The sequence below is a fragment of the Elgaria multicarinata genome, chromosome 5, assembly GCF_023053635.1.
Source record: "Elgaria multicarinata webbii isolate HBS135686 ecotype San Diego chromosome 5, rElgMul1.1.pri, whole genome shotgun sequence".
In the NCBI taxonomy this organism is placed as follows: domain Eukaryota; kingdom Metazoa; phylum Chordata; class Lepidosauria; order Squamata; family Anguidae; genus Elgaria; species Elgaria multicarinata.
The window spans coordinates 135,272,122-135,295,771 of NC_086175.1; the positions used below are offsets into that span (position 1 = coordinate 135,272,122).

The 23,650-nt window shown below is 43.4% G+C and overlaps 1 protein-coding gene across 3 annotated transcripts in view; it reads left to right on the plus strand.

The window, feature by feature from the left end:
- Positions 1-23,650, plus strand: part of UVRAG (UV radiation resistance associated) — a 125,235-nt gene that overhangs the window by 80,670 nt on the left and 20,915 nt on the right. For all 3 annotated transcript variants that reach the window (XM_063127239.1, XM_063127240.1, XM_063127242.1), the window contains exon 13: positions 5,137-5,215. In XM_063127239.1, the coding sequence (XP_062983309.1) occupies positions 5,137-5,215 (79 nt within the window). The remainder of the gene's footprint in view (positions 1-5,136; positions 5,216-23,650) is intronic.

Here is a 23,650-nt window from a genome sequence, read left to right on the forward strand (position 1 = left end):
TTAAGGAAGGGTTTTAAACAATTGAAAACCTAAATTTTGGTTGTCTCCCCCTATGGCCTTTATGGTAAGTTGTTGATGTGTTTTAAGTGGAGCTTACAAAAGTTAATAAGCCCTGATAGGGCAGGATCTCAAAGAATTATCAGACTCCAGCACATACTAGTTGCTTACAAGTTTTGGGAGGGGGGTGCTGCTGAAAGAATGTACATATGTCTGCTTGAGAATGATTAAAATAGTGTCCCTCCCCAGTTGAAGGTGTCTGTCAGTGAAGTGATTCTCTCTCCCCCCACTCCAGATCTGCCCCCCCCCACTCTTTCCACTGATGGAAGCAATTCTGTCTGGGGCAGGACACAAGTTGGATTTCACCCAATTTTAATATTTAAAACTTCCTGCATTTCAAAAGAATTTTGATTCATGTTTGACAATAATCTCTTACAAAAAGTCTCCTGCCAGCAGAAGCTGTGGATTTCACAGCAAAACACTGTGTTCACTCGATCTCATGAAAAGGCAGGGAGTGGGTTGAAAAAGAGACCGCTTGCGTAGAACCCACGAGGACAATAGTAAGATGATGATGAAGAAGAAGAAGCGCATTTATGTAGCATTTTTGAGTGCTCAAGTGCTTCACTTACCACAAGCATGCCTTTTTTTAATGGTGTGCTTCTTTTAATGATGCACTGGTTTTAAACGTTTGAATTAGTTGTATGTATTTTATGGTGTTTTTATTTGTGTTGTACCCCACCTCGATCCAGACGGAGAGGCGAGTAACAAATAAAATTATTATTATTATTATTATTATTATTATTATTATTATTATTATTATTATTATTATTTAGCACTATCCCATTATTTAAAGTGTTTAAAGTCACTTCGTGAATTCATGGGGGTTCTTGCTAAGCTACATCAGTCTGCATTGAGTACAAAGTAGGGCAGTCTCTTCTCTCATCAGGTGCCCTCTTAGCCTGGAGGTCACTGTAATTCATTTGTCTTGATGTGTACAAGCCCAGGTACCTGCAGGTGGTGGTGCTTGAATGCATTCCTGTAAGCCAGCCCTCCTGCGCATGGTGTCTTCCAGTTGTCTTCCAGATGTTTTGAATGACAACTCACATAACCCCTGGCTATTGGCCATGCTGGCTGGGATTTATGGGAGTTGTAGTCTCAGAGTTTACCTCTTTCCCCACATCTCAGCTTTATATTATTATTATTATTATTATTTGCATTTTTATACCGCCCAACAGACGAAGCTCCCTGGGCGGTTTACAAAAACTAAAACCATTCAAAGTATAAAACACAGTATAAAAACATGATATAAAATACACATTAAAAACTGATTAAAAACATACCATACATGATTAAAACATCTTTAAAACATCCTGAAAACGTTATAAAATTTCACCTGCCGGAATAGATGAGTCTTTATTGCTTTTTTAAATTCTAAAAGACTGTCAAGTTGACGAATCTCCTCCGGCAGGCCATTCCACAGTCTGGGAGCAGCAGAAGAAAAGGTCCTCTGGGTAACAGTTGTTAATCTAGTTTTTGCTAGCTGAAGTAGATTCTTCCCACAGGACCTGAGTGTGCGGGGCGGATTGTACGGGAGAAGGCGATCCCGCAGGTAGCCTGGACCCAAATCATGTAATGACCAACACTTTGTACTATGCCCGGAAACTAATTGGCAGCCAGTGAAGAGATTTTAAAACTGGTGCAATGTGGTCACCCCTAGGTGTACCAGTGACCAGCCTGGCTGCCATATTTTGGACTAATTGAAGTTTCCGAACTAGGCACAGAGGTAGCCCCAAGTAGAGCGCATTGCAGAAGTCGAGCCTCGAAGTTACCAGTGCATGCACTACTGTCTTTAGGTCTCTACCGTCTTTAATTGTCCTGTACTGCAGAATTGTCCTGCTAATTGTCCTGTTACAGCAAACACCTAGGCTTTGTGGTAATATGCTTGATAGACTGCCGTTTTGCATCTCTCGAGATCACCCCTCTGAATTTAAAGTTTTACTTATTCAACCTCAACTGTTATTGAAATACATTGAAATAAAAGAGGGGCAGAAGGGGATTTTGATTTCTTAGTAATATAAGAAAACTTTTCAAAAACGGCTAGGAAGAAATAGTTCAACCCTCTGTATTTTGTAGCTCCTTTTTAAAGAGCTTTTGTTTCTAATGGTAGAAAATATCGCTCTCTTTCCCCAACAACATAATGAAATACTATCATGTAACAAATCGTACTGTGTTTTTTAAAGGGTGTATTTATTGTCCAGGCTGAATGAGTTTTGTGCTATTAATTGTAACTGAATCCTTTTCTAATCCAGATCTTGCTACAGTTGGATAAAGTAACTCAGTAGATATTGACATGAATTCCATGAAATTTATAAAACAGTGAGCAGTGAAACCTTGCTGCATGGACTTTCATTTTAGAGCGTGTTTTATTTTCCTGCACTGCAGACAGCTTAAATTTATAGATCTATTAAGTATAGTGAGTGTAGATATATAGTGGTTAGAGTGATTTTATATTTCTCAACTTGAAGTGACCCATTAAGAGTTTGATGTATTGTAAAACTGAGACCCTGACAATTTGGTAGACTGTAATGACATCTGTTAAATCTTTGACTTTAATGGCTCGTTAGAAATAATACAGTTTTTTTGTCTTGATTGCTGTAATTACACAGAATTTCCGTTGTCTTGTGTTTATGATCTTATTGTAGAGCTAAATTTCTATTTAAATTTTAATTCTGCCTTATTCTGAGGATTCTGGGTGTATCTGAAGCCATTCCACTGTAAAATCCGTAAATAGCACAAATTATTACATGGCTTGGGACCACAATACCTGACGGAACGCCTCTCCCAACATGAATATACCCGGTCACTACGTTCATCATCTAAGGTCCTCCTCCGGGTGCCTACTCCGAGAGAGGCTCGGAGTGTGGCAACGAGGGACAAGGCTTTTTCGATGGTGGCCCCCAGACTGTGGAACGATCTCCCTGACGAGGCTCGCCTGGCGCCAATGCAATCTTTCCGGCGCCAGGTTAAGACTTTCCTCTTTGCCCAGGCATATGGCGGCACATCTTAATCACCCACATGTTTAGTTTTTTAACGGTTTTTAATGCTTTATGTGTGTATGTTCTGTGTTTTAGAATTTTAAATTTTGTATACTCGTTTTTAATCTCAATTTTAGAATTTCTGTAAACCGCCCAGAGAGCCCTGGCTATGGGAGCGGTATATAAGTGTAATAAATAAATAAATAAATAAATATAAAAATAAATAAATTAATATTGAAGTGTTTTAGAGCGAGTCCCTAGGTTTATTTTGGGAACCGCCCAGAGAGCTTCGGCTATTAGGCAGTATAGACATGCAATAAATAAAAAAAATATTTATTACATATTTATACTGCCCAACAGCCTAAGTTCTGTGGGCAGTTTACAACTAAAACCATAAAATCCAGGTTTAGGCATCTTGAAAGGAAAAAAATAGAATAAGGCGAACTACATTCTTTTGAAATTACCCAATTAGTCAAGGATTGCATCCATGAATTAATGTTTTAAAACTGCATTTGGAAATGGAAAATTTTCCACAGGGAAAATGTGGGCTGCACTTTTTCTGCTTACATCACTTCATATTGCCAGTGGTGGGATGGCGGCAGGCGCTGAGGCTGAGAGAGCGTGGCTTGCTTAAGACTACCTTGTGAGTTCAGGGTTGAATTGAAACAAACTTCAAAGTGATCTTGATAGGCTGGAGTGCTGGGCTGAAAACAACAGAATGAAATTTAATAGGGATAAATGCCAAGTTCTACATTTAGGAAATAGAAACCAAATGCACAGTTACAAGATGGGGGATACTTGGCTCAGCAATACTACAAATGAGAAGGATCTTGGAATTGTTGTAGATCACAAGCTGAATATGAGTCAACAGTGCGATATGGCTGCAAGAAAGGCAAATGCTATTTTGGGCTGCATTAATAGAAGTAAAGCTTCCAAATCATGTGAGGTACTGGTTCCTCTCTATTCGGCCCTGGTTAGGCCTCATCTAGAGTATTGCCTCCAGTTCTGGGCTCCACAATTCAAGAAGGACGCAGACAAGCTGGAGCATGTTCAGAGGAGGGCAACCAGGATGATCAGGGGTCTGGAAACAAAGCCCTATGAAGAGAGACTGAAAGAACTGGTCATGTTTAGCCTGGAGAAGAGAAGATTGAGGGGAGACATGATAGCACTCTTCAAATCCTTAAAAGGTTGTCACGCAGAGGAGGGCCAGGATCTCTTCTCGATCCTCCCAGAGTGCAGGACACAGAATAACGGGCTCAAGTTAAAGGAAGCCAGATTCCAGCTGGACATCAGGAAAAACTTCCTGACTGTTAGAGCAGTACGACAATGGAATCAGTTACCTAGGGAGGTTGTGGGCTCTCCCACACTAGAGGCCTTCAAGAGGCAGCTGGACAACCATCTGTCAGGGATGCTTTAGGGTGGATTCCTGCATTGAGCAGGGGGTTGGACTAGATGGCCTTGTAGGCTCCTTCCAACTCTGCTTTTCTATGATTCTATGATTCTATGGTGTAGTGACCTTAGTTCAAACCTGGGCCATGTTGACTAAATCTTCCCACTTTCTGGGATTCTAAAAATAGTTTGCATGTATGGGCTTTGTTGTTGGAGAATTAAATCTAACGAATGCCCTCAGAAATGGCTGTCATCAACGGAAGAATGGCTCCTCAAGGGGTTGGAATGGGCGGAGATGGCGAAATTAACGGTGTTAGTAAAAGAAAGAACAATCGCTTCATATGTAATGGACTGGAAACCTTTTATTGAATATATAAAAGAACTGCAAAAGGATGATTTATTTGTATGTGGATTTTATATATAACTTGCATTCTTGCGTTTGATATATATACTTGCTTGCTCTTATGAAATCCGGATCTGGTAAACTAGAAATATGACACTTGCCGTCTGACACAAAGGTCGCTTTAAATGGAATATAGCCTTATGTATTTGTGACTATTTTAGTAGTTGTTTATGTTGTGATGTAGTTTGTATTGTTGTTTTACCTTTCCTTATGTGTTCTGTTTATGTGGGAATTTTTTTTAAAAAAGAAATGGCTGTCAGGAATTGGCTGTGTAGACAAGTGTGTTCACGTTTTTATCCCTTCCTATTTTAGATTTCCATTGTATCCAAAAGGAGGAGAGAAACTGCAGTTTGATTATGGCGTTTACCTTCTCAACAAAAATATTGCACAGGTATGTTAACTCTTGAGAAAACCACACTTCCATAGCTGAACGATATGGAGTCTTCTTTGGGGAGAGAATAGACAGCTAAATCTTTATCTACATTGCATGCAGATGGGGCACTAGATACAGGCAGAGTGCATCTCTGTTCACACATTTGGTGATTCCCTGCATATCTTGGAGACCTAGGGCATCACACTGCACAGTTAACAGCCCCGAAAATATAGGACATCCACGTTTCCATCAGAAATGAATAAGCTTCAGCCCTCGGACTATTTCAGTTGTTAAACCACCATTGTTGCCTTGAGGCAGGGGTGGGGGAATGTGTGGGCCTCCAAATGTTGTTGGACTCAACTTCCCTCTGCCCTAGCCATCCTAGTCAATGGTGAGGGATGATGGGAGTTGCAGTCCAACAACATCTGGAGGGCCACATGATCCCCCACCCCTACTTTAAGGTAAGTTTACCTGGAACAGCAGTGTTCAGAATGGCGTGAGTAATCTATAGATGGTCAGGACCGGCTGTTTGAATTGTTCTTAGGATCAAGTGTGAAAGCCTTCATGTTGGATCTTCGTGATATGTATCTTACCCACAGATTCCTCTGTGGGAGGGGCAGGACTGAGGCATACAAAGCAAAATCATTGGAAAATCAAAACATGTCCCCAGAGGGAGGATGGAATCTCTGAAATTGCAAAGTAAGAACAATGAAAACCATGTCTAACTCCTTGGAGAATGTAAGGTGGAATTATAAGCAGGTCAATACAATTTTCTGTAGATCATTATGGGCGTTGTTTTGAGCTGGGAATGGGATATCAGCGTGCTCCATTTCAGCTGGTTGATAATGGCTTCCATCTGTTTCATCTGTTATTTTTTTAAAGGGCCCCTCTCTTCCTTTTAAGAAGTGATCACTAATCACACACACACACAGCTTTCTTTGCTATTTGGAGCTGAAGTGGTGCAAGTTTTTCTAGTTTTAGACTGACTCAGGGCAGTACAAGGAATGGTTCTAGGAACTGGAAGCTGATTGAGATAAAACCCAGGGCTATAAAGTAGGAATCTTCCTGTGCATGGAAAACGTAGGTGACACTGTGTATTGTGTAGTCCAATCCTTTTTCGGACCCAGGACCTGCCTTTAAACCCTAACTGCTACCTGTGATTTACTTTTTGATCTTCTGTTATTTAACCTTTGTTAGATATACCCTAGTTGTTGGAACACTGGTATGTGTTGCCTGGCTGGGGGGTGGGATTCTGGGAGTTGTAGTCCAATACATCTGGAGGGCACTAAATTGGGAAAAGCTGGCCTGTTGTTACTGATCAGACAGTCCCAGAATATCACCAGACGGGTGTTTTATTGCACGCTCACTACTGCCCATTTACGGATGTCTGTGCGTCCTTTAGAAGACATCGTCCGCTTCCAACGAGCCTCCCGCTCATTTTTGCATCACGGAATAGACCCCTTTTAATCTGTCTTCCCTCCCCCTTTTTTAAGAAAAATGGAATGTGCCGCCATTTCCTGCTGTGTGCAGGAAAAGCGGCGTGATAAAAACAGCCCCTGAATGGGCCATGTAGTCATTGCTGCTTCCTCTTTCTCTCCCCGTGTAAAGAGGCCATCACTATTCTGAGCCAGTGTGGTGTGGTGGCTAAGGCGTTGGACTGGGAGTCGGGAGATCCAGGTTCTAGTCCCCACACGGCCATGAAAACCCACTGGGTGACTTTGGCCCAGTCACAGACGCTCAGCTCAACCTACCTCACAGGGTTGTTGTTGTGAGGATAAAATGGAGAAAAGGAGGAAGATTATGTACACCGCCTTGGGTTCCTTGGAGCAGCGGTCCCCAGCCTTTTTGGCACCAGGGACCGGTTTCGTGGAAGACAATTTTTCCACGGACCGGGGGCAGGGGGGTTGAGGGGATGGTTTTGGGAAGCCCCCCTCCCCCCCTCCAGTGTCCTGGCTTCGCTTCAGCTGGGCGCCCAGGTACGCAAGGGTGGGGGTGGGGTGTGTGAAAGCAGCTCACCTGCGCGGCCCGGTTCCTAACAGGCCACGGACCGGTACTGGTTCGTGGCCCGGGGGTTGGGGACCCCTGCCTTGGAGGAAAAAAGGCAGGATATAAATTAAATAAATAAATAATAATAATACATTGTGGGACAGCAGCAGGAGGCCATAGCGATGGTAAGGAAACACCAAAATCCACCCGTCCCATGACGCTCCCAGTGTTCATTACTTGATGGATGCAAAAAGGCAACGTGAGGACTCATCTCTTGCATGAACCACAGCTGGATGACACCCCAAGATATTTTTTTATTAAAAGCTCCAGTTGGTTATCGCTGATCTAAAGCACCTGTTTGCTCTGTTCCCTTTGTCTGTTGAACCAGTTAGATAAGGAATTTTAAATAATCTTGTGTAAGGCATGTTTCCTATTTTTTATGGAAACCTAGAAATTCCTGTGTAATTAGTCCCATCAGTCTGTAGGAGTCATCTGCGCAGAGATGGGCTGTATGAGGGAAGGAAGGAGCCTCAAAACTCGCTATGGCAGTTTGAAACCTTGCAGCGTGTCACTTCTTCATCCCCAACACTCTCTTGATATGAATTTCTGTGCCAGAAAACTAATAACACGTTGAGTGAAACTAAGATTTTTTCCTCGTACGTTGCTTTAATGCGTTAACGTTTGTGCCCATTTTTTATTTTAAGTAATCGGGGAATAGCCATTTCAATTACACCACACCAATTCACATGCTTTGCCGTTGTCAGGTGTAGCCTTCAATTTCTGTTGATTGCAACAGGCACATGAAATCAGTTTGCAGGAACAGGCAAGGAAACTAGCAGCCGTGAGGCTCCTCTGACCAGAAAAACTTGTAAGAAGCAGGCAGTGTGTTGGAGTTCACCCTACCCTTCAACACAAGAACCCAGTCAAATTTTAATGAGTAAGGATTTCCCCCCAGAGTTGACCACGTGCTGCAGCTCGGTTTCCCCCTTCTCTTTAGCTGAATTTAAAAAAGCCTTTCTAATTGAATATTTTTGTAGCCTTTCTTGGAATTAATTGAAGCAACTTGCAAATGTGAAATAAACCCATATTGCAAAAATAAAGGTCAATTAAATAGGGTGACCCTATGGAAAAGAGGACAAGGCTCCTGTATCTTTAACAGTTGTATTGAAAAGGGAATTTCAGCAGGTGTCATTTGTATACATGGAGAACCTGGTGGAATTCCCTCTTCATCACAACAATTAAAGCTGCGGGAGCCCTGCCCTCTTTTAAATCTAGCCACTCTAGTATAGCTCCTGCAGCTTTAACTGTTGTGATGAAGAGGGGATTTCACAAGGTGCTGCATGTGTACAAATGACCCCTGCTGAAATTTCTGTTAAAGATACAGGAGCCCTGTCCTCCTTTTCATACGGTCACCCTAAATTAAAGTAATAACCAAGTAAGAGTTTGTCCGGAAGACTTATTAAAACATTTTGGCTTGTTCTGAGTGATCAGAATAGTGGGGTTGTAGGAACGAAGTGCCCAGACACTTTGGGCCACTACTCTGAATGCTGTTCTTGCCCATGCAAATGTTGTTTTGAGGCAAGAGAAATCCAAGGAAGCCTCTCTTCTTCACCCCACTCTTCTTCAGCTCAGCCCATTCCACTTTTATACTGCCTGTTTGGTGCATTCTCTTCCCCTCCTTATTGTTTTATTATGATTTTATTATAATGTAAGCCTATGCGGCAGGGTCTTGCTACTTATTGTTTTACTCTGTACAGCACCATGTACATTGATGGCGCTATATAAATAAATAATAATAATAATAACTGTCCACCCAGTGTGCGGCTGCTGTAAAGAAGGCAAACTCCATATTAGGCATTATAAGAAAAGGAATTGAGAATAAAATGGCCAGTATCATACTGCTCTTATACAAATCTGTGGTGCAACCACACTTAGAATACTGTGTACAGTTCTGGTCGCCACACCTAAAAAAGGATATTATGGAGCTGGAAAAAGTGCAGAAGAGGGCAACTCAAATTATCAAGGGGCTGGAGCATCTCCCCTACGAGGGAAGGTTACATCAACTGGGATTGTTTAGCTTGGGGAAAAAAGAGGATAAGGGGAGACATGATAGAGGTGTACAAAATTATGCATGGTGTGGAGAGGTAGACATTTTTCTCCCTGTCTCAAAATACTAGAACCCGGGGTAATCCCATGAAGCTGATCAGTGGGAGATCCAGGACAAATAAAAGGAAGTAATTCTTCACACAGCGCATAGTTAAATTATGGAACTCACTACCACAAGATGTAGTAATGGCCACCAATTTGGATGGCTTTAAAAGGGGGTTGGATGAATTCTGGAAGTGAAGGCTATCCATGGCTACCTCCAGTATCTGAGGCAGTAAGCCTGTGTGCGCCAGTTGCTGAGGAACATGGGTGGGAAGGTGCTGTTGCACCATGTCCTGCTTGTTGGTCCCCGGCCGATGGTTTGTTGGCCACTGTGTGAACAGAGTGCTGGACTAGATGGACCCTTGGTCTGATCCAGCATTTGGCCACTTCTTAGGTTCTTAACTCCCAGCATTCCTGACAACTGGCCATGCTGGCTGAGGGCAACATGTTGGGGAAAACTGCTCTAAGTTACACGGGGCTTGCGGCATTTAGGGCTTTATGGGACTTTTTAATACCATCTTGCATCGGTCAAATGCCCCAGCTATCAAGATCCTTTAGACAGGTTTTTATTTTTTGAGACAGGCCAGAACAATGACAGCTAAAGTCAAAATAATGATGGGCTTAGAGGACCAATTTTTCTCCATCGTGACATAGCGTCTGACACTCCTGTGGAAAGAGCCACGCGTACATTGACAATGTGAGAATTCAGCACGCACTCTTTTGTGGCCATCACGCTTTCAGCAAGCCTGACTTCTCCGGGTGGCCAAAAACATTCCTAGAGCTCCACACGCATTTGAGCTATCAAATGAGCCACTTCCAGATATAACTTGCCCCAAGGTGTTTTTCCAAAATCATTAGTCCGAACATCTTCTGATTAAGTATTCAAAGTGTCTTATTTATGGGGCAGCGGGCGTTTCATTTTGATCTTTGGCAGAATCTGTTAATGAATGACAATGCCAGATTCCAAATGAGCTCCTAAAACTTAGTCTACCAAACTAGGTAAAATTGATCAGGAAGTCTCTTTTTCTCTCTCTTCCTCCTTTCAGATTATCTATTCACTCCCTCACTGGGTCAGTTCAGGACCCACAGTTTGAGATTGTACCTGAACCAAATCCATTCTTTTTTCTTTTCTTTTCTTTTCTTTTTTACATTTTGTTGACATTTTGAATTTCGCTACTAAATCTGAATTTCAAATGGCAAGGTTTTGGGATGTTTTCTTTCGTTTTTAGATTGAATATTTAAAACCCCTACCCTTTATTTTGTTCAAAATCTTTCATGGGGCTTGTGAACTTTTAACCCTTAAAAGAAAGAAAAAGAAAAACAACCTCTTGATGTAATCGTGAGATTAATGTGTAAAGTTCCCTCCAAGTGAGGTCATACAAAGGGAATACACCCATGTCTTGAAATCTGATAAACATAGCTTCACGGTACTGAAGAGTTTAAATAAATATGAAGGCTTAAACTTTGGGAAGTCTCAGGTTATAATGCAGGACCGTGACCTGACTGTAAAAAGAATTACAGGTCGATGATGTGGCTGTTTGTGTTTGGATTTGAAGTCTTTAATGACTGGACTATCTTCTCAATTGCCCTTTTTCAAAAACTCACGTTGTATAAAATAGGCGCTGAGAATGAGGCAACCTTTTTACTGCTCCCTTTGCATCTCTTTTTAAAGTCAGAACTCACTCTTAACAACGCTACTTTAAATATTAAGTTTGCTCATGCAAATGGTTCCCGTATCTTCATTATAATACCTAATAAAATGTGACATACCTCCCTGGAGAAGGGGGTTATTTTATGAGCACACAAGCTGCCTTATATTGATGCCCTTGGTTTAGCTGGCCCAATCCTGGCTACTCTGCCGGTGGTTCTCCACAGCCTTGGGAAGAGGTCTTTCCCAGGTTATGTTGTTCAGTTGTCATCTGCTTGTATCCTGGGCCTTGTCCGAGGCTTGCTGTTGTTTATTTGTTCAGTCGCTTCCGACTCTTCGTGACTTCATGGACCAGCCCACGCCAGAGCTTTCTGTCGGCCGTCGCCACCCCTAGCTCCCCCAAGGTCGAGTCCATCACCTCCAGAATATCATCCATCCATCTTGCCCATGGTCGGCCCCTCTTCCTTTTGCCTTCCACTTTCCCTACCATCAGCCTCTTCTCCAGGGTGTCCTGTCTTCTCATGATGTGGCCAAAGTACTTCAGTTTTGCCTTTAATGCCATTCCCTCAAGTGAGCAGTCTGGCTTTAGTTCCTGGAGTATGGACTGGTTTGATCTTCTTGCAGTCCAAGGCACTCTCAGAATTTTCCTCCAACACCACAGTTCAAAAGCATCTATCTTCCTTCGCTCAGCCTTCCTTATGGTCCAGCTCTCGCAGCCATAGGTTACTACGGGGAATACCATTGCTTTAACTATGCGGACCTTTGTTGTCAGTGTGGTGTCTCTGTTCTTAACTATTTTATCAAGATTTGTCATTGCTCTCCTCCCAAGAAGTAAACGTCTTCTGATTTCCCGGCTGCAGTCAGCGTCTGCAGTAATCTTTGCGCCCAGAAATACAAAGTCTGTCACTGCCTCCACGTTTTCTCCCTCTATTTGCCAGGTATCAATCAAGCTGGTTGCTGTAATCTTGGTTGTTTTTTTAGGTTTAACTGCAACCCAGCTTTTCCCAGGCTAGGTCTGTCTTATTTCCTCTTCTCCAAATGGTTTTATTCCGTCATATATGGATTCCTGCTATGAAGTATCTCAGGCCCTGTTCAAATGAATATTTTCCAACCAAGTTTGAGAAGGCAGCAAGGCTCTAGCTTGGGTGCACCTTTCCCCCCCCCCCCTGACCACAGGACAGAAAGCAGCATATGACTTGTCGCTGGAATTCATCAAGCTGCCGTTTGTAGGTGGTTTGGAAGAGGAATCCCTTTCGAATGTGCAACCCAAAGATCCCTGTGCTGCAGAGGTGGCAGGTGGCAGCGGTTTCTACCCAAACCAAACCAGCCTTGGCGGGTTTCCGGTCTTGCCCTGTTTAGTTATTTTAAAGGATTTATTCCCTGCCCTTTCATTAAGTTTCCGAGGCAGTTTAAAATTTCAATAAAACAAATCAAAACACAGTATAAAAGAGCCGTATAAAAGCATTCCATATAAAATTGCGAACTGGGCTGGGTGCTGCACTTTGAAGACGGGCGTTAAGAAAACTGTGTGTTGCGGTCTTAGTGCTGCATCCTGCCAGCGTGTTTGGATAGGTCTGGGATCTTCTCTCTGCTCGTCTAGCCACATTCTGATGACTTGAACAAAACAGCTTCATCTCTGGGAACCTTTCAGCAGCTGCCCCTTCTTAGTCTGAAGTCCTCATTTTCCAGCTGCGAGGCAATTGACATTGAGAGAGCATGAAAGAAGCCTGTCTGTTTAATCAGGGTTGAAAAGTAGTCTTAGTTAAGGTGAAGCGCTTTTCATAAAATGAGGTATGACCTAGAAAAAAGGACAACTCTTTTGTCCTGCTGCAGTTTCTGTGATTGGCCGAGGATGTTCTTGATTAGTCTTCCCCAATCTAGTGCCCTCCAGATGTGTTGGGCTATAGAATCATAGAATAGTAGAGTTGGATGGGCCTATAAGGCCATCAAGTCCAACCCCCTGCTCAGTGCAGGAATCCACCTTAAAGCATCCCTGACAGGTGGTTGTCCAGCTGCCTCTTGAAGGCCTCTAGTGTGGGAGAGCCCACAACCTCCCTAGGTAACTGATTCCATTGTTATACTGTTCTAACAGTCAGGAAGTTTTTCCTGATGTCCAGCTGGAATCTGGCTTCCTTTAACTTGAGCCCATTATTCCGTGTCCTGCACTCTGGGAGGATCGAGAAGAGATCCTGGCCCTCCTCTGTGTGACAACCTTTTAAGTATTTGAAGAGTGCTATCATGTCTCCCCTCAATCTTCTCTTCTCCAGGCTAAACATGCCCAGTTCTTTCAGTCTCTCTTCATAGGGCTTTGTTTCCAGACCCCTGATCATCCTGGTTGCCCTCCTCTGAACACGCTCCAGCTTGTCTTTGTCCTTCTTGAAGTGTGGTGCCCATCATCCCCAGCCAGCATTGACTGGGGGTGATAGGAGTGATTGTCGCACACATCCAGCGGGTACGACGTTGGGGAAGCCTGTTCTTGACTATTACTGTCAGTGTGTATCAAGTCTTTTTTCTGTGCTACTTTGCAAGCCATTCTACATTTGGGACGTTCCTTTCTCTTGCTCTCTTATCCCCCATCCCAAATCCTCACTTCTTCACTGCCCCTGAAATGTTTCTGCATTAAGTTGTTCTGACAGAGGTAATTTTAGGCAAGGATGCAAATTATTGTCAACTGCTCTGGTAAAAGCTTCAAGAAACATGATCTCGGTGTGCCCACAAGTGTGAGTTCTGCTGGTCTGAGTCCATCCTGCCTATATGTTTCCGAGCCCAATTCAAGGTGCTGGTTTTAACCTATAAAGCCTTACACAGCTTGGGACCACCATACCTGATGGAACACCTCTCCCGACATGAACCTACCTGAACAATACGTTCAACATCTAAGGTCGTCCTCCGAGTGCCTCCTCTGGAGGAAGCTCGGAGCATGGCAACAAGGGAGAGGGCCTTTTCAGTGGTGGCCCCCCCAATTATGGAATGATCTCCCCCACGAGGCTCGCCAGGCGCCAACGTTGTTATCTTTTCGGCGCCAGGTCAAGACTTTTCTCTCCTCCCAGGCATTTAACAGGCATTTAACAACATATGCTAAGTTTGTTTTTTAATTGATGGTGCTATATAAATAAATAAATAAATAAATAATAATAATAATAATAATAATAATAATAGACCCCAGAATTGTCATTGTTTAAAATGGATACTGTTTTACACTGTTGTTTTTATATTTTTGATGGTTTTAAATTTGTATACTTTTTAACGTTCACTGTTTTAACTTTTGTAAACCACCCAGAGAGCTTCAGCTACGGGGCGGTATATACATTTAATAAATAAATAAATCCTCCCACAACTCTGGCATTCTGCCACTTCCTGCCCCTAAAATGGATTTGTTGCACTGCTCACCTATACTTCCCCCACTCCGATATTGTCAATGTGGATGGATATTTGGAGGTTCGCATTGACGGAAGAATCTGCCGTGCACGAACTCTGCACCTGGCCTGGCCTTGAGCCATTCCTTTAGCTGCCCCTCCAAATGGGGCCCCTGTTTTGGCATTGTCGAAGCTCCATTGCTGCGTCTTCACAGGCACCTGAAGTGTGCCGTCGGCATGTTAGCCACTTTTACTGTTCCCATTGAAAAAGATCTTCTGATCCTACCACGTCTCTGCTAAGGCACTGCACTTAAAAGGAGAAACTTAAATCTTGAGTAGAGTCAGTGATTCCGCGGTGATACCTAAGAGAAAGCTAAAGTGATCTCAGACGTGGAGCCAAGAAAGCTTTTATCTGACTTGAAGGCTTCTTCTGGATGGTGCTATTGAACTCCCTTGACATCTCCAAAATTAAAACGATTAAGTGAAAATAGTGCATAGTTGTTACTTTTATGTAGAGAATACTCTTGCCTGTCCTATAGTCTCCAAGCCTGAGTATATTTGGAATTGATGCATGCCTTCCTTAAGTCTCTTAATCCAGTTATTTATATGCTACAAACCATTAGAAAAAGATGCATTGTACTGTGTTACTAATCCCCACATGTAATGCCTGCCTTTTAAAAAGAATAGAGAGAAGAGCTTTAAGGCGTAATGTGAATAGCATTTTTTTTAATAACTTAAGAAATTTCCAGAAGTTACAAGGAACAATAAAAAAAAAATTGCAGAGGAATGTTCTTAGTTTGTTCAACATTCTCTTCCCTGTACCGCATCTTGCTCCATGATGAGTGATGTCTTGGCTCGAAAAACAGACTTTGCGCTGCCTTAATGACGGCGGAGGGGGGGTGTAGTAATAAACCGACCCTTTATTTTGCAGTCAGGTGTACATCTTGAGGGGAAAAGAGAGCATGTTCATATGCAGGTGTACAGCATCCTTTCTCATAACAGTATCTCCCCCCTGCTCTTTTATGATAACTTTGTGGTTATGGAGTTCTCATAGCTGTGTAGGCAACAAGGCCAAAGAGCTTTTGGTATTTCCTACCATTGCTGCTTCTGACAAGCAATAGTTCAGGCCCAGTTCAGATGTAATGATGCTTGGGTTCTGGGGGATTCCTGGCTTATCGTGCTTAAGCAGCATACTGGTGTCATGCTGCCCAGTCACTCCCGTTTGCCTCCTCCTGCAAACAGAGCAGCTAAACAAAACACGGACCGTCCGTCTCTAGTTTCTTTATCGTTTCGTGCAATCCGGGGACTCTGGCTTGTCTCTCCCCAGAGAAACCAGTTACAAGCCATGGCTTGTTGTTGTCTTATGAATCTGGCTTCCAGAAAGAAGCTAGAAATCCCAGTTGGCATATTGCAAATTGCAGACAGAAGATTTATAGTTTGTGTAGTTATTCCTGTTTGCAGGAGGAGCCAAGCAGGAACAGCATGCAGCAGCAGACTGCTTGAGTACGATAAGCTAGGGTTCCTCTGGAACCCTGGCTTACCATGATGTCCAAACTGGCCCGTAGAGTCCCTTTGCCTACCAGTGTTCCACATGGAGCAGGGAGTGTTTCGTTTACCATTATTGGAAAGTATGCAAGTATGCATACTCAAGTTAAAGAAAGCCAGATTCCAGCTGGACCAGGAAAAACTTCCTGACTGTTAGAGCAGTACGACAATAGAATCAGTTACCTAGGGAGGTGGTGGGCTCTCCCACACTAGAGGCCTTCAAGAGGCAGCTGGACAACCATCTGTCAGCGATGCTTTAGGGTGGATTCCTGCATTGAGCAGCGGGTTGGACTCGCTGGCCTTGTAGGCCCCTTCCAACTCTACTATTCTATGATTCTATGATCTCTTATCGATCCTCCCAGAGTGCAGGACACAGACTAATAGGCCCAAGTTCCTGTAAATGGGACTTTCACAGTCTCTCCTCCCCGCAGTAGCTCGTCCACCCACAGTAGCCCATCCAGCCCCTTGAAAATGCTCCTCAGAGGATTTGGGGACCCTGCCGTATGGGATGAGCTGTCACATCGTAGAGAGGCACTTTCGCTGATCCTGATCCACAGATGGTGGATCGTGGATCTGACTCAATGGCATTCCCAAAAGTACAAAGGGTTGCCAATGTGTCCCAAAGAACTGCCAGCGGAATTCCACTCACGCAATGGGGTCTTCCTGCACATGTCCACCTTCATGCTGCAGACCATTGAGCTGTTCAAGAAGTTGTTCTGCTCAGTCTAGGACCCTCTGAAGGAGAGTGCAATGTGACGTCAGAGCTTCCTCCCCACTGCATGAGTGGAAGTTCTGTTTGCTTGCACTAGGGACTCTGGATCCATGCCAAAATGTTCAAGTCATATAACTTTCACTCAAGCATATTCTCTCTTTCTGTCTCTGTCTCTGTCTCTGTCTCTCTCTCTCAGGAATTCTGGCTAAAATACCAGATGCCTTCTAGAAATTTCCTAGAATTACTCCAAGATCATTGATCCAAAGAATTAAAGCTGGTCCCAGTGTTAATATTTCAGGCCTACCAAAAGCAGCTTTAATGAAGACAGTAGCGCACGCACTGGTAACCTCAAGGCTTGACTTCTGCAATGCACTCTACATAGGGCTACCATTGTACCTAGTTCGGAAACTTCAACTAGTTCAAAATATGGCAGCCAGGTTAGTCACCGGTACATCTAGGGGTGTCCACATTACACCAAGATTAAAATCACTCCACTGGCTGCCAATGAGTTTCCGGGCAAAGTACAAAGTGTTGGTCATTACCTTTAAAGCCCTAAATGGTTTGGGTCCAGGTTACCTGCGGGATCGCCTTCTCCCATACAGTCCGCCCCGCACACTCAGGTCCTCTAGGGTGAACTTACTTCAGTCAGCTAAAACTAGGCTGACATCAGTTTCCCAGAGGACCTTTTCTTCTGTCGCCCCCAGATTATGGAACGGCCTGCCGAAGGAGATTCGTAAAATTAATTCTCTGTGTGATTTTAAGGCAGCTTTAAAGACTAGCCTTTTCCGGCAGGCCTATCCAGATCAATGTTAAATCAAGAATTTTTAAGACGTATTGATTCCTGTTGTAATGTTGTTCCCCACCTCGATCCAAAGGGAGAGGTGGGTAAGAAATAAATTGTTGTTGTTATTATTATTATTATTATTATTATTATTATTATCATTACATTCGTTGTATGTATTTTATGGTATTTTTATTTGTGTTGTACCCCGCCTCGATCCAGAGGGAGAGGCGGGTAACAAAAAATTATTATTATTATTATTATTATTATTATTATTATTATTATTATTATTATTATTATTATACTTAGGCCATAGCTAGACCTAAGGTTTCTTCCTGGATCGTCCACGGGTCAAACCTGTTCATCTAGGTGACACACAGGGGATCCAGCGCTCAGGCAGGGGCGAACCCTGGATGATCCCAGGATAAACCTTAGGTCTAGCTGTGGCCTTAGTAGATTGTAAGCCTATGCGGCAGGGCCTTGCTGTTTACTGTTTTACTCTGTACAGCACCATGTACATTGATGGTGCTATATAAATAAATAAATAAATAAATAATAATAATAATAACAATGCGCTCACGCTGTAACCTTCAATATTCTCAGAGCCAGGCCTTCCCTTTGATTCTAACCTGCAACACAGCGTCATGGATCACCAGAAGCAAATTACACCAGGACAGCTTCTGCCTCTTTTTAACTGTTACATTAAAGATGAAATTCCAGCAGGGTCACTCGCTTAAAAATGTTGCGTCTGGTGAAAGCACCACTGCTACACAACTAAGCTCTCTCCTCCTTTTGTATTTGGTAATTCCCTTTCTGCTCACGGAAAAAGCTCCACTACCATGCAAGAGTGGTGTCATTGGTGGAAGCTGCTGGTGACCTACTAGTTGAATATCAGAGAATGAAAGCATCTAATTGCGGGCATTCCTGCCTCCTGCAAGCATCATGAAGATCGCTCTTGGTATTTTCTGCCTACTGTCAAACATTCTAATCTTTGCCACCGCAATCTTCCAATACTGATTAAAGAATGGAAAGCAGAGGGTAGCAATAAATGGTCAGTTCTCACAATAGAAGAATGTAAGGTTTATCTTGGGACCAGAACCATTTCGGTTTGGTTGTTCATTGATGATCTGGAATTCCGGGTGTGCAGTAATGGCCAAGTTTGTTGCTGATACCATATTATTCAGGGTGATAAAAACAAAAGGACAGAGAAGAGCTCCAAACATCTGGATAAAGTGGTTGAACTGGTGACAAAATGGTAAATGTGAATCAGTGTAAGTAAACGTCAAGTAACATTTATTGGGGCACACAAAAAAATCTACCTTCTCGTATTCACGGATGCCGCGCAGTGACTGTCCTGGAAAGGGATCTTCGGTTCAATGAAAACATAAACTGAGTGTGAGGTAGCTGCTAACAAGACAAATTCCAACTTAAGGGATCATTAGGAACGTTTGGGGGTTTTAACATAGAAAAATGTTGAGGAAGGGGAGTGTGATTGAAGGGTACAAAATATGTGCATGGTGGAGAAAGGTTTTCCTTCGTAACACTAGAGTCGGATTCAGTGAAGCTGAATGGTGGGAGACTTAGGACAGATGAAAGGAAGGACTTCTTCACACAGCACATAATTAAACTATGGAATTTGCTTCCTCGGGTGTGGTGATGGTCACTGTTGTGGGCAGCTTTAGAAGGCAATTAGAGAAATTTTGTGGAGCCTGTGGTTATAAATGGTTAGTAGTCGGAAGAGCCATGTGCCTCCTCCGCAGTCAGAGTCCGCATGCTTCTGGACACCTGTCATTAGGAACAGTACCTGGAGAGGGCTATTGCACTCATATCCTGCTTGTGAGGTTCCCGTAGGCATCTGGAAAAGAGGATGCTGTATTCGATATACCTTTGTTCTGATCCAGCCAGGCTATTTCTGTAGTCTTATGTCAATGAAAAGAGCCTCGTGTGGCGCAGGGTGGTAAAGCAGCAGTTTCTGCAGCTGAAACTCTCCCCATGGCCTGAGTTCGATCCCAGCGGAAGCTGGTTCTCAAGCAGCCTGCTCGGGTCGACTCAGCCTTCCATCCTCCCGAGGTCGGTAAAATGAGTACCCAGTTAGCTGGGGGAAAGGTAATAACGGCCAGGGAAGGCAACGGCAAACCACCCCGCCATAAGGCCTGCCAAGAAAACGTCAGCAAAAGCTGGCGTCCCTCCAAGAGTCGGTAATGACTCAGTGCTTGCACGAGAGGTTCCTTTCCTTTCCATGTCAATGAAGGCAGACTTGCTTTTGTCCACGTTTTTGCTGCATGGAGTCAAACATCTTGTTTCAGAAGCTAGTCTTTCTGTTCCTAAACCTACCAATGTGGAATCTGCTGAATGGGTTTAAGCATCATCATGTAAATGACACGGAACTGGTTGTTCCATATTGCAACTCTGTAGTCATTGGCTGAACTTCTGTGATGTCAGCAATAGAACGTTCAGAAGCAGAGCAGCTGAAAAGAGAGAGAGAGAGGGAGGCTGGATTAAAACTTCACATAAGGTCTGGTATTTATTTATTTATTACATTTATGTACCACCCCATAGCTGAAGCGCTCTGGGCGGTTTACAAAAGTTAAAAACAATGAACACTAAAAACAGATATACAAAATTTAAAACCACCAAAAGTATAAAAAACCACAATATCCATTTAAAGGATAGAGGAGTGAAGTGCAGGCAGGGGAGCTGAGGGGCTGTGGTCTGTACCAAATCTTAAAGAGCTTTTCCTGATGGAGAACATGTGTAGATAGCAATTTAATAAAGATACATTTCCAACTTTTCTCGCACTTTATTTCTCTTCCCATATTCGCTTCCTGGCTCCTCATGGTGCTTACCTCCAAATGTCAAAATCTGGGAAAGAGCCTTAAATAAAATCCATGCTATCTTATTTTAATCTCCAACAGCATCCAGCCCTGGATGATATATTCATTTGTATACTGCTTCTAAAAATGAAGCAGTTTACAAGAAAGCCTACTACTACATAAAATTGCAACCATAAGATTCCTTTAATAAAAAATAATGCTGTTCTAAGTTAAAAGTTAGCTTCAGTTTACTATGATTGCTTCTCACTGGGTTTTTTTTTTTTAAAAAAAAAGTTATTACCCTATTTCTTCGATTCTAAGACGCACTTTTTTCCCCATATAAACATCTCTAAAAATGGGGTGTGTCTTAGAATCGCGGGTGTGTCTTAGGTTTTTTTTTTCCTGTTGGTGGTACTGAAATTAGTGTGCGTCTTACAATCGATGGCGTCTTACAATCGAAGAAATATGGTATTACATCAGATTTACGTCAGACTTAGCCCACCACATTCTGCAACTTTGTGTTAGGTAATAAACCATTTAAAATATGCAATGTGCCCTTTTAAAATATCATCAAAATCCAGATAAATAGCTTAAAGTGTTTGAGGTAACTAATGTATCTGACAAACCCAGACCTAATAGAAAGGTGGCAGTTCATATAATGCAGGATTAATTTAATATACAGAACTTGGTGTCACAAGGTTTATTTTATTTTATTTATTACATTTTTATACCGCCCAATAGCCGAAGCTCTCTGAGATATGATGCCCATGGGCCTGGAAGGTTTTAAAAGTGGCTTAGAGAAACAGGTATTAGTCATGATACGAAAACGGAGCCTCCATTTTTACAGGGCAGTGTTCCTCTGAATACCTGTTGCCCCTTGTACCTTGTTTGCATGATTCTGACTGAATCTGGTTGGTCCCTGTAGGAAAGAGCAATGCTACTCTTAGATGGATGTTTGGTCTGACGCAGCAGGATTCTTTGTATGTCTTACAGTGCTTCAGAGAATGGCTTTGGTGAATCTGTGGGAGGGAGCCCATTGCTGTGGAGTATGGGGCGTATAGAGTAGTGCTAAGATGGAGGATACTGGGGCGATTCGGATGATCGAGTAGGGGGAAGAAGACATCATGTCTTCCTGCCTTCATACATGATGCGCACATGACCCCTATTTGCATAATTCACTGCACTGCAGTGCTGGTTGACGCGTCGTCCAAACCTGGCACATGACCCGGAAGGGTTGGCTTCATACCCATGCTACAACCTCTACTGCACGTCATGGGTCATGGGTTCTCAACAAGGGGGGAATTCCCCCCCCCCGAGGGGTGGAATTTTAGGGTTCCGGGGGGGAATTGGGACCACTATTCAGCAAAGTATGTCCTGTAGATTATGTCTTCCTTTTGTTGTTGTTTATTCGTTCAGTCGCTTCCGACTCTTCGTGACTTCATGGACCAGCCCACGCCAGAGCTTTCTGTCGGTCGTCGCCACCCCTAGCTCCCCCAAGGTTGAGTCCGTCACCTCCAGAATATCATCCATCCATCTTGCCCTTGGTCGGCCCCTCTTCCTTTTGCCTTCCACGGCCAACATGTTATTAAAAACCTCCCAGAAAAGTGTCCTGTCGTCTGCAAAAGCCAGGCCTTTGCTCTCTTTTCCCTCCCTCTCTCGCAATCCTAGAAGTTTCAAGCTTCCCATTTAAAGGGGCAACGCAAAGCACGGGAGCTGAGAATGTAAAAGGGGCCATGCTCTACATTGCCCCTTTAAATGGGACTAGTATAGAAAATAAATAAAAGGTTCTCAATATTATACACATATTATTTGGAATGCACCTTTTGAGTTAGACTATCTTGGGAAGGGGGGAATTGTATTCTGAACAACGGTGAAAGGGGGGAATGGAGCAAAAAAGGTTGAGAACCACTGTCATGGGTTGTATGGTGGGTACTAGGCCACCCCTGCCGTGTGCTACGTTCGGATGACACGCCAACCCACGCTGTAGCTTGGGGAATTATTCAAATAGTGGCACACACGGGGAGAAGCCACGATGGCTTCTTCCACCCCCGCGATCGTCTGAACCCAGTCCTTGTCATGTATCTAGGTGAGATGTAATTGTGCTAGACCCAAACTACTTCGGATGGTACAAGTCAAAAACAGTGTCATGGGTTATGCCTCGACAAATGGAAAGCTAATCATGGTGTATCAGTGAGGTTGATCTTCGATGTGCCACCCTCATTAGAATGGAGGCTGCTCATGTTCTGCTGCAAGCGAAACTTGTAAACTGCCGTCAAGGGTGGCTCTCCTCTAAAGTACGTTGCAGAGCTTGCTGTCGAAGTATTCCACGTATGAATAACTCCTACAAGGACTATGGCCTTTCGTACTGGCTGGATAGTGGCCACCCCTGCCACCGGAGCATTTAGCTGGAAACAACAGAATGAAATTTAATAGGGATAAATGCCAAGTTCTACATCTAGGAAATAGAAACCAAATGCACAGTTACAAGATGGGGGATACTTGGCTCAGCAATACTACAAACGAGAAGGATCTTGGAATTGTTGTAGATCGCAAGCTGAATATGAGCCAACAGTGCAATAGGGCTGCAAGAAAGGCAAATGCTCTTTTGGGCTGCATTAATGGAAGCATAGCTTCCAAATCACGTGAGGTACTGGTTCCTCTCTATTCAGCCCTGGTTAGGCCTCATCTAGAGTATTGCGTCCAGTTCTGGGCTCCACAATTCAAGAAGGACGCAGACAAGCTGGAGCGTGTTCAGAGGAGGGCAACCAGGATGATCAGGGGTCTGGCAACAAAGCCCTATGAAGAGAGACTAAAAGAACTGGGTATGTTTAGCCTGGAGAAGAGAAGATTGAGGGGAGACATCATAGTACTCTTCAAATACTTAAAAGGTTGTCACACAGAGGAGGGCCAGGATCTCTTCTCGATCATCCCAGAGTGCAGGACACGGAATAGCAGGCTCAAGTTACAGGAATCCAGATTCCGGCTGGACATCAGGAAAAACTTACTGACTGTTAGAGCAGTACGGCAATGGAGCCAGTTACCTAGGGAGGTTGTGGGCTCCCACACTGGAGGCCTACAAGAGGCAGCTGGACAACCATCTGTCAGGGATGCTTTAAGGTAGATTCCTGCATTGAGCAGGGGGTTGGACTCGATGGCCTTATAGGTCCCTTCCAACTCTACTATTCTATGATTCTATGAACTTCATCTGGAATCTTCTGGATTCCATCGTCTTTCAGTCTGTGAATATTCCTGAGATCCAGCTTGAAATTATTCCGAGAGCTTCCTGCCGATCTGCACAGACAGGAAAGAGTTCTGAGAATTGGGTGTCTGTGAAATGTAAGCAAACAGCAGCCCTTGATTAGTCATGCTGAAAGGTAATCGCTGTGCAGGCTCAGTTGTTTAAATCATACTAAATCTTCCTTAATCTAAATTCCCTAAGAGCATTTAACTTTTGAGCTGTGGGC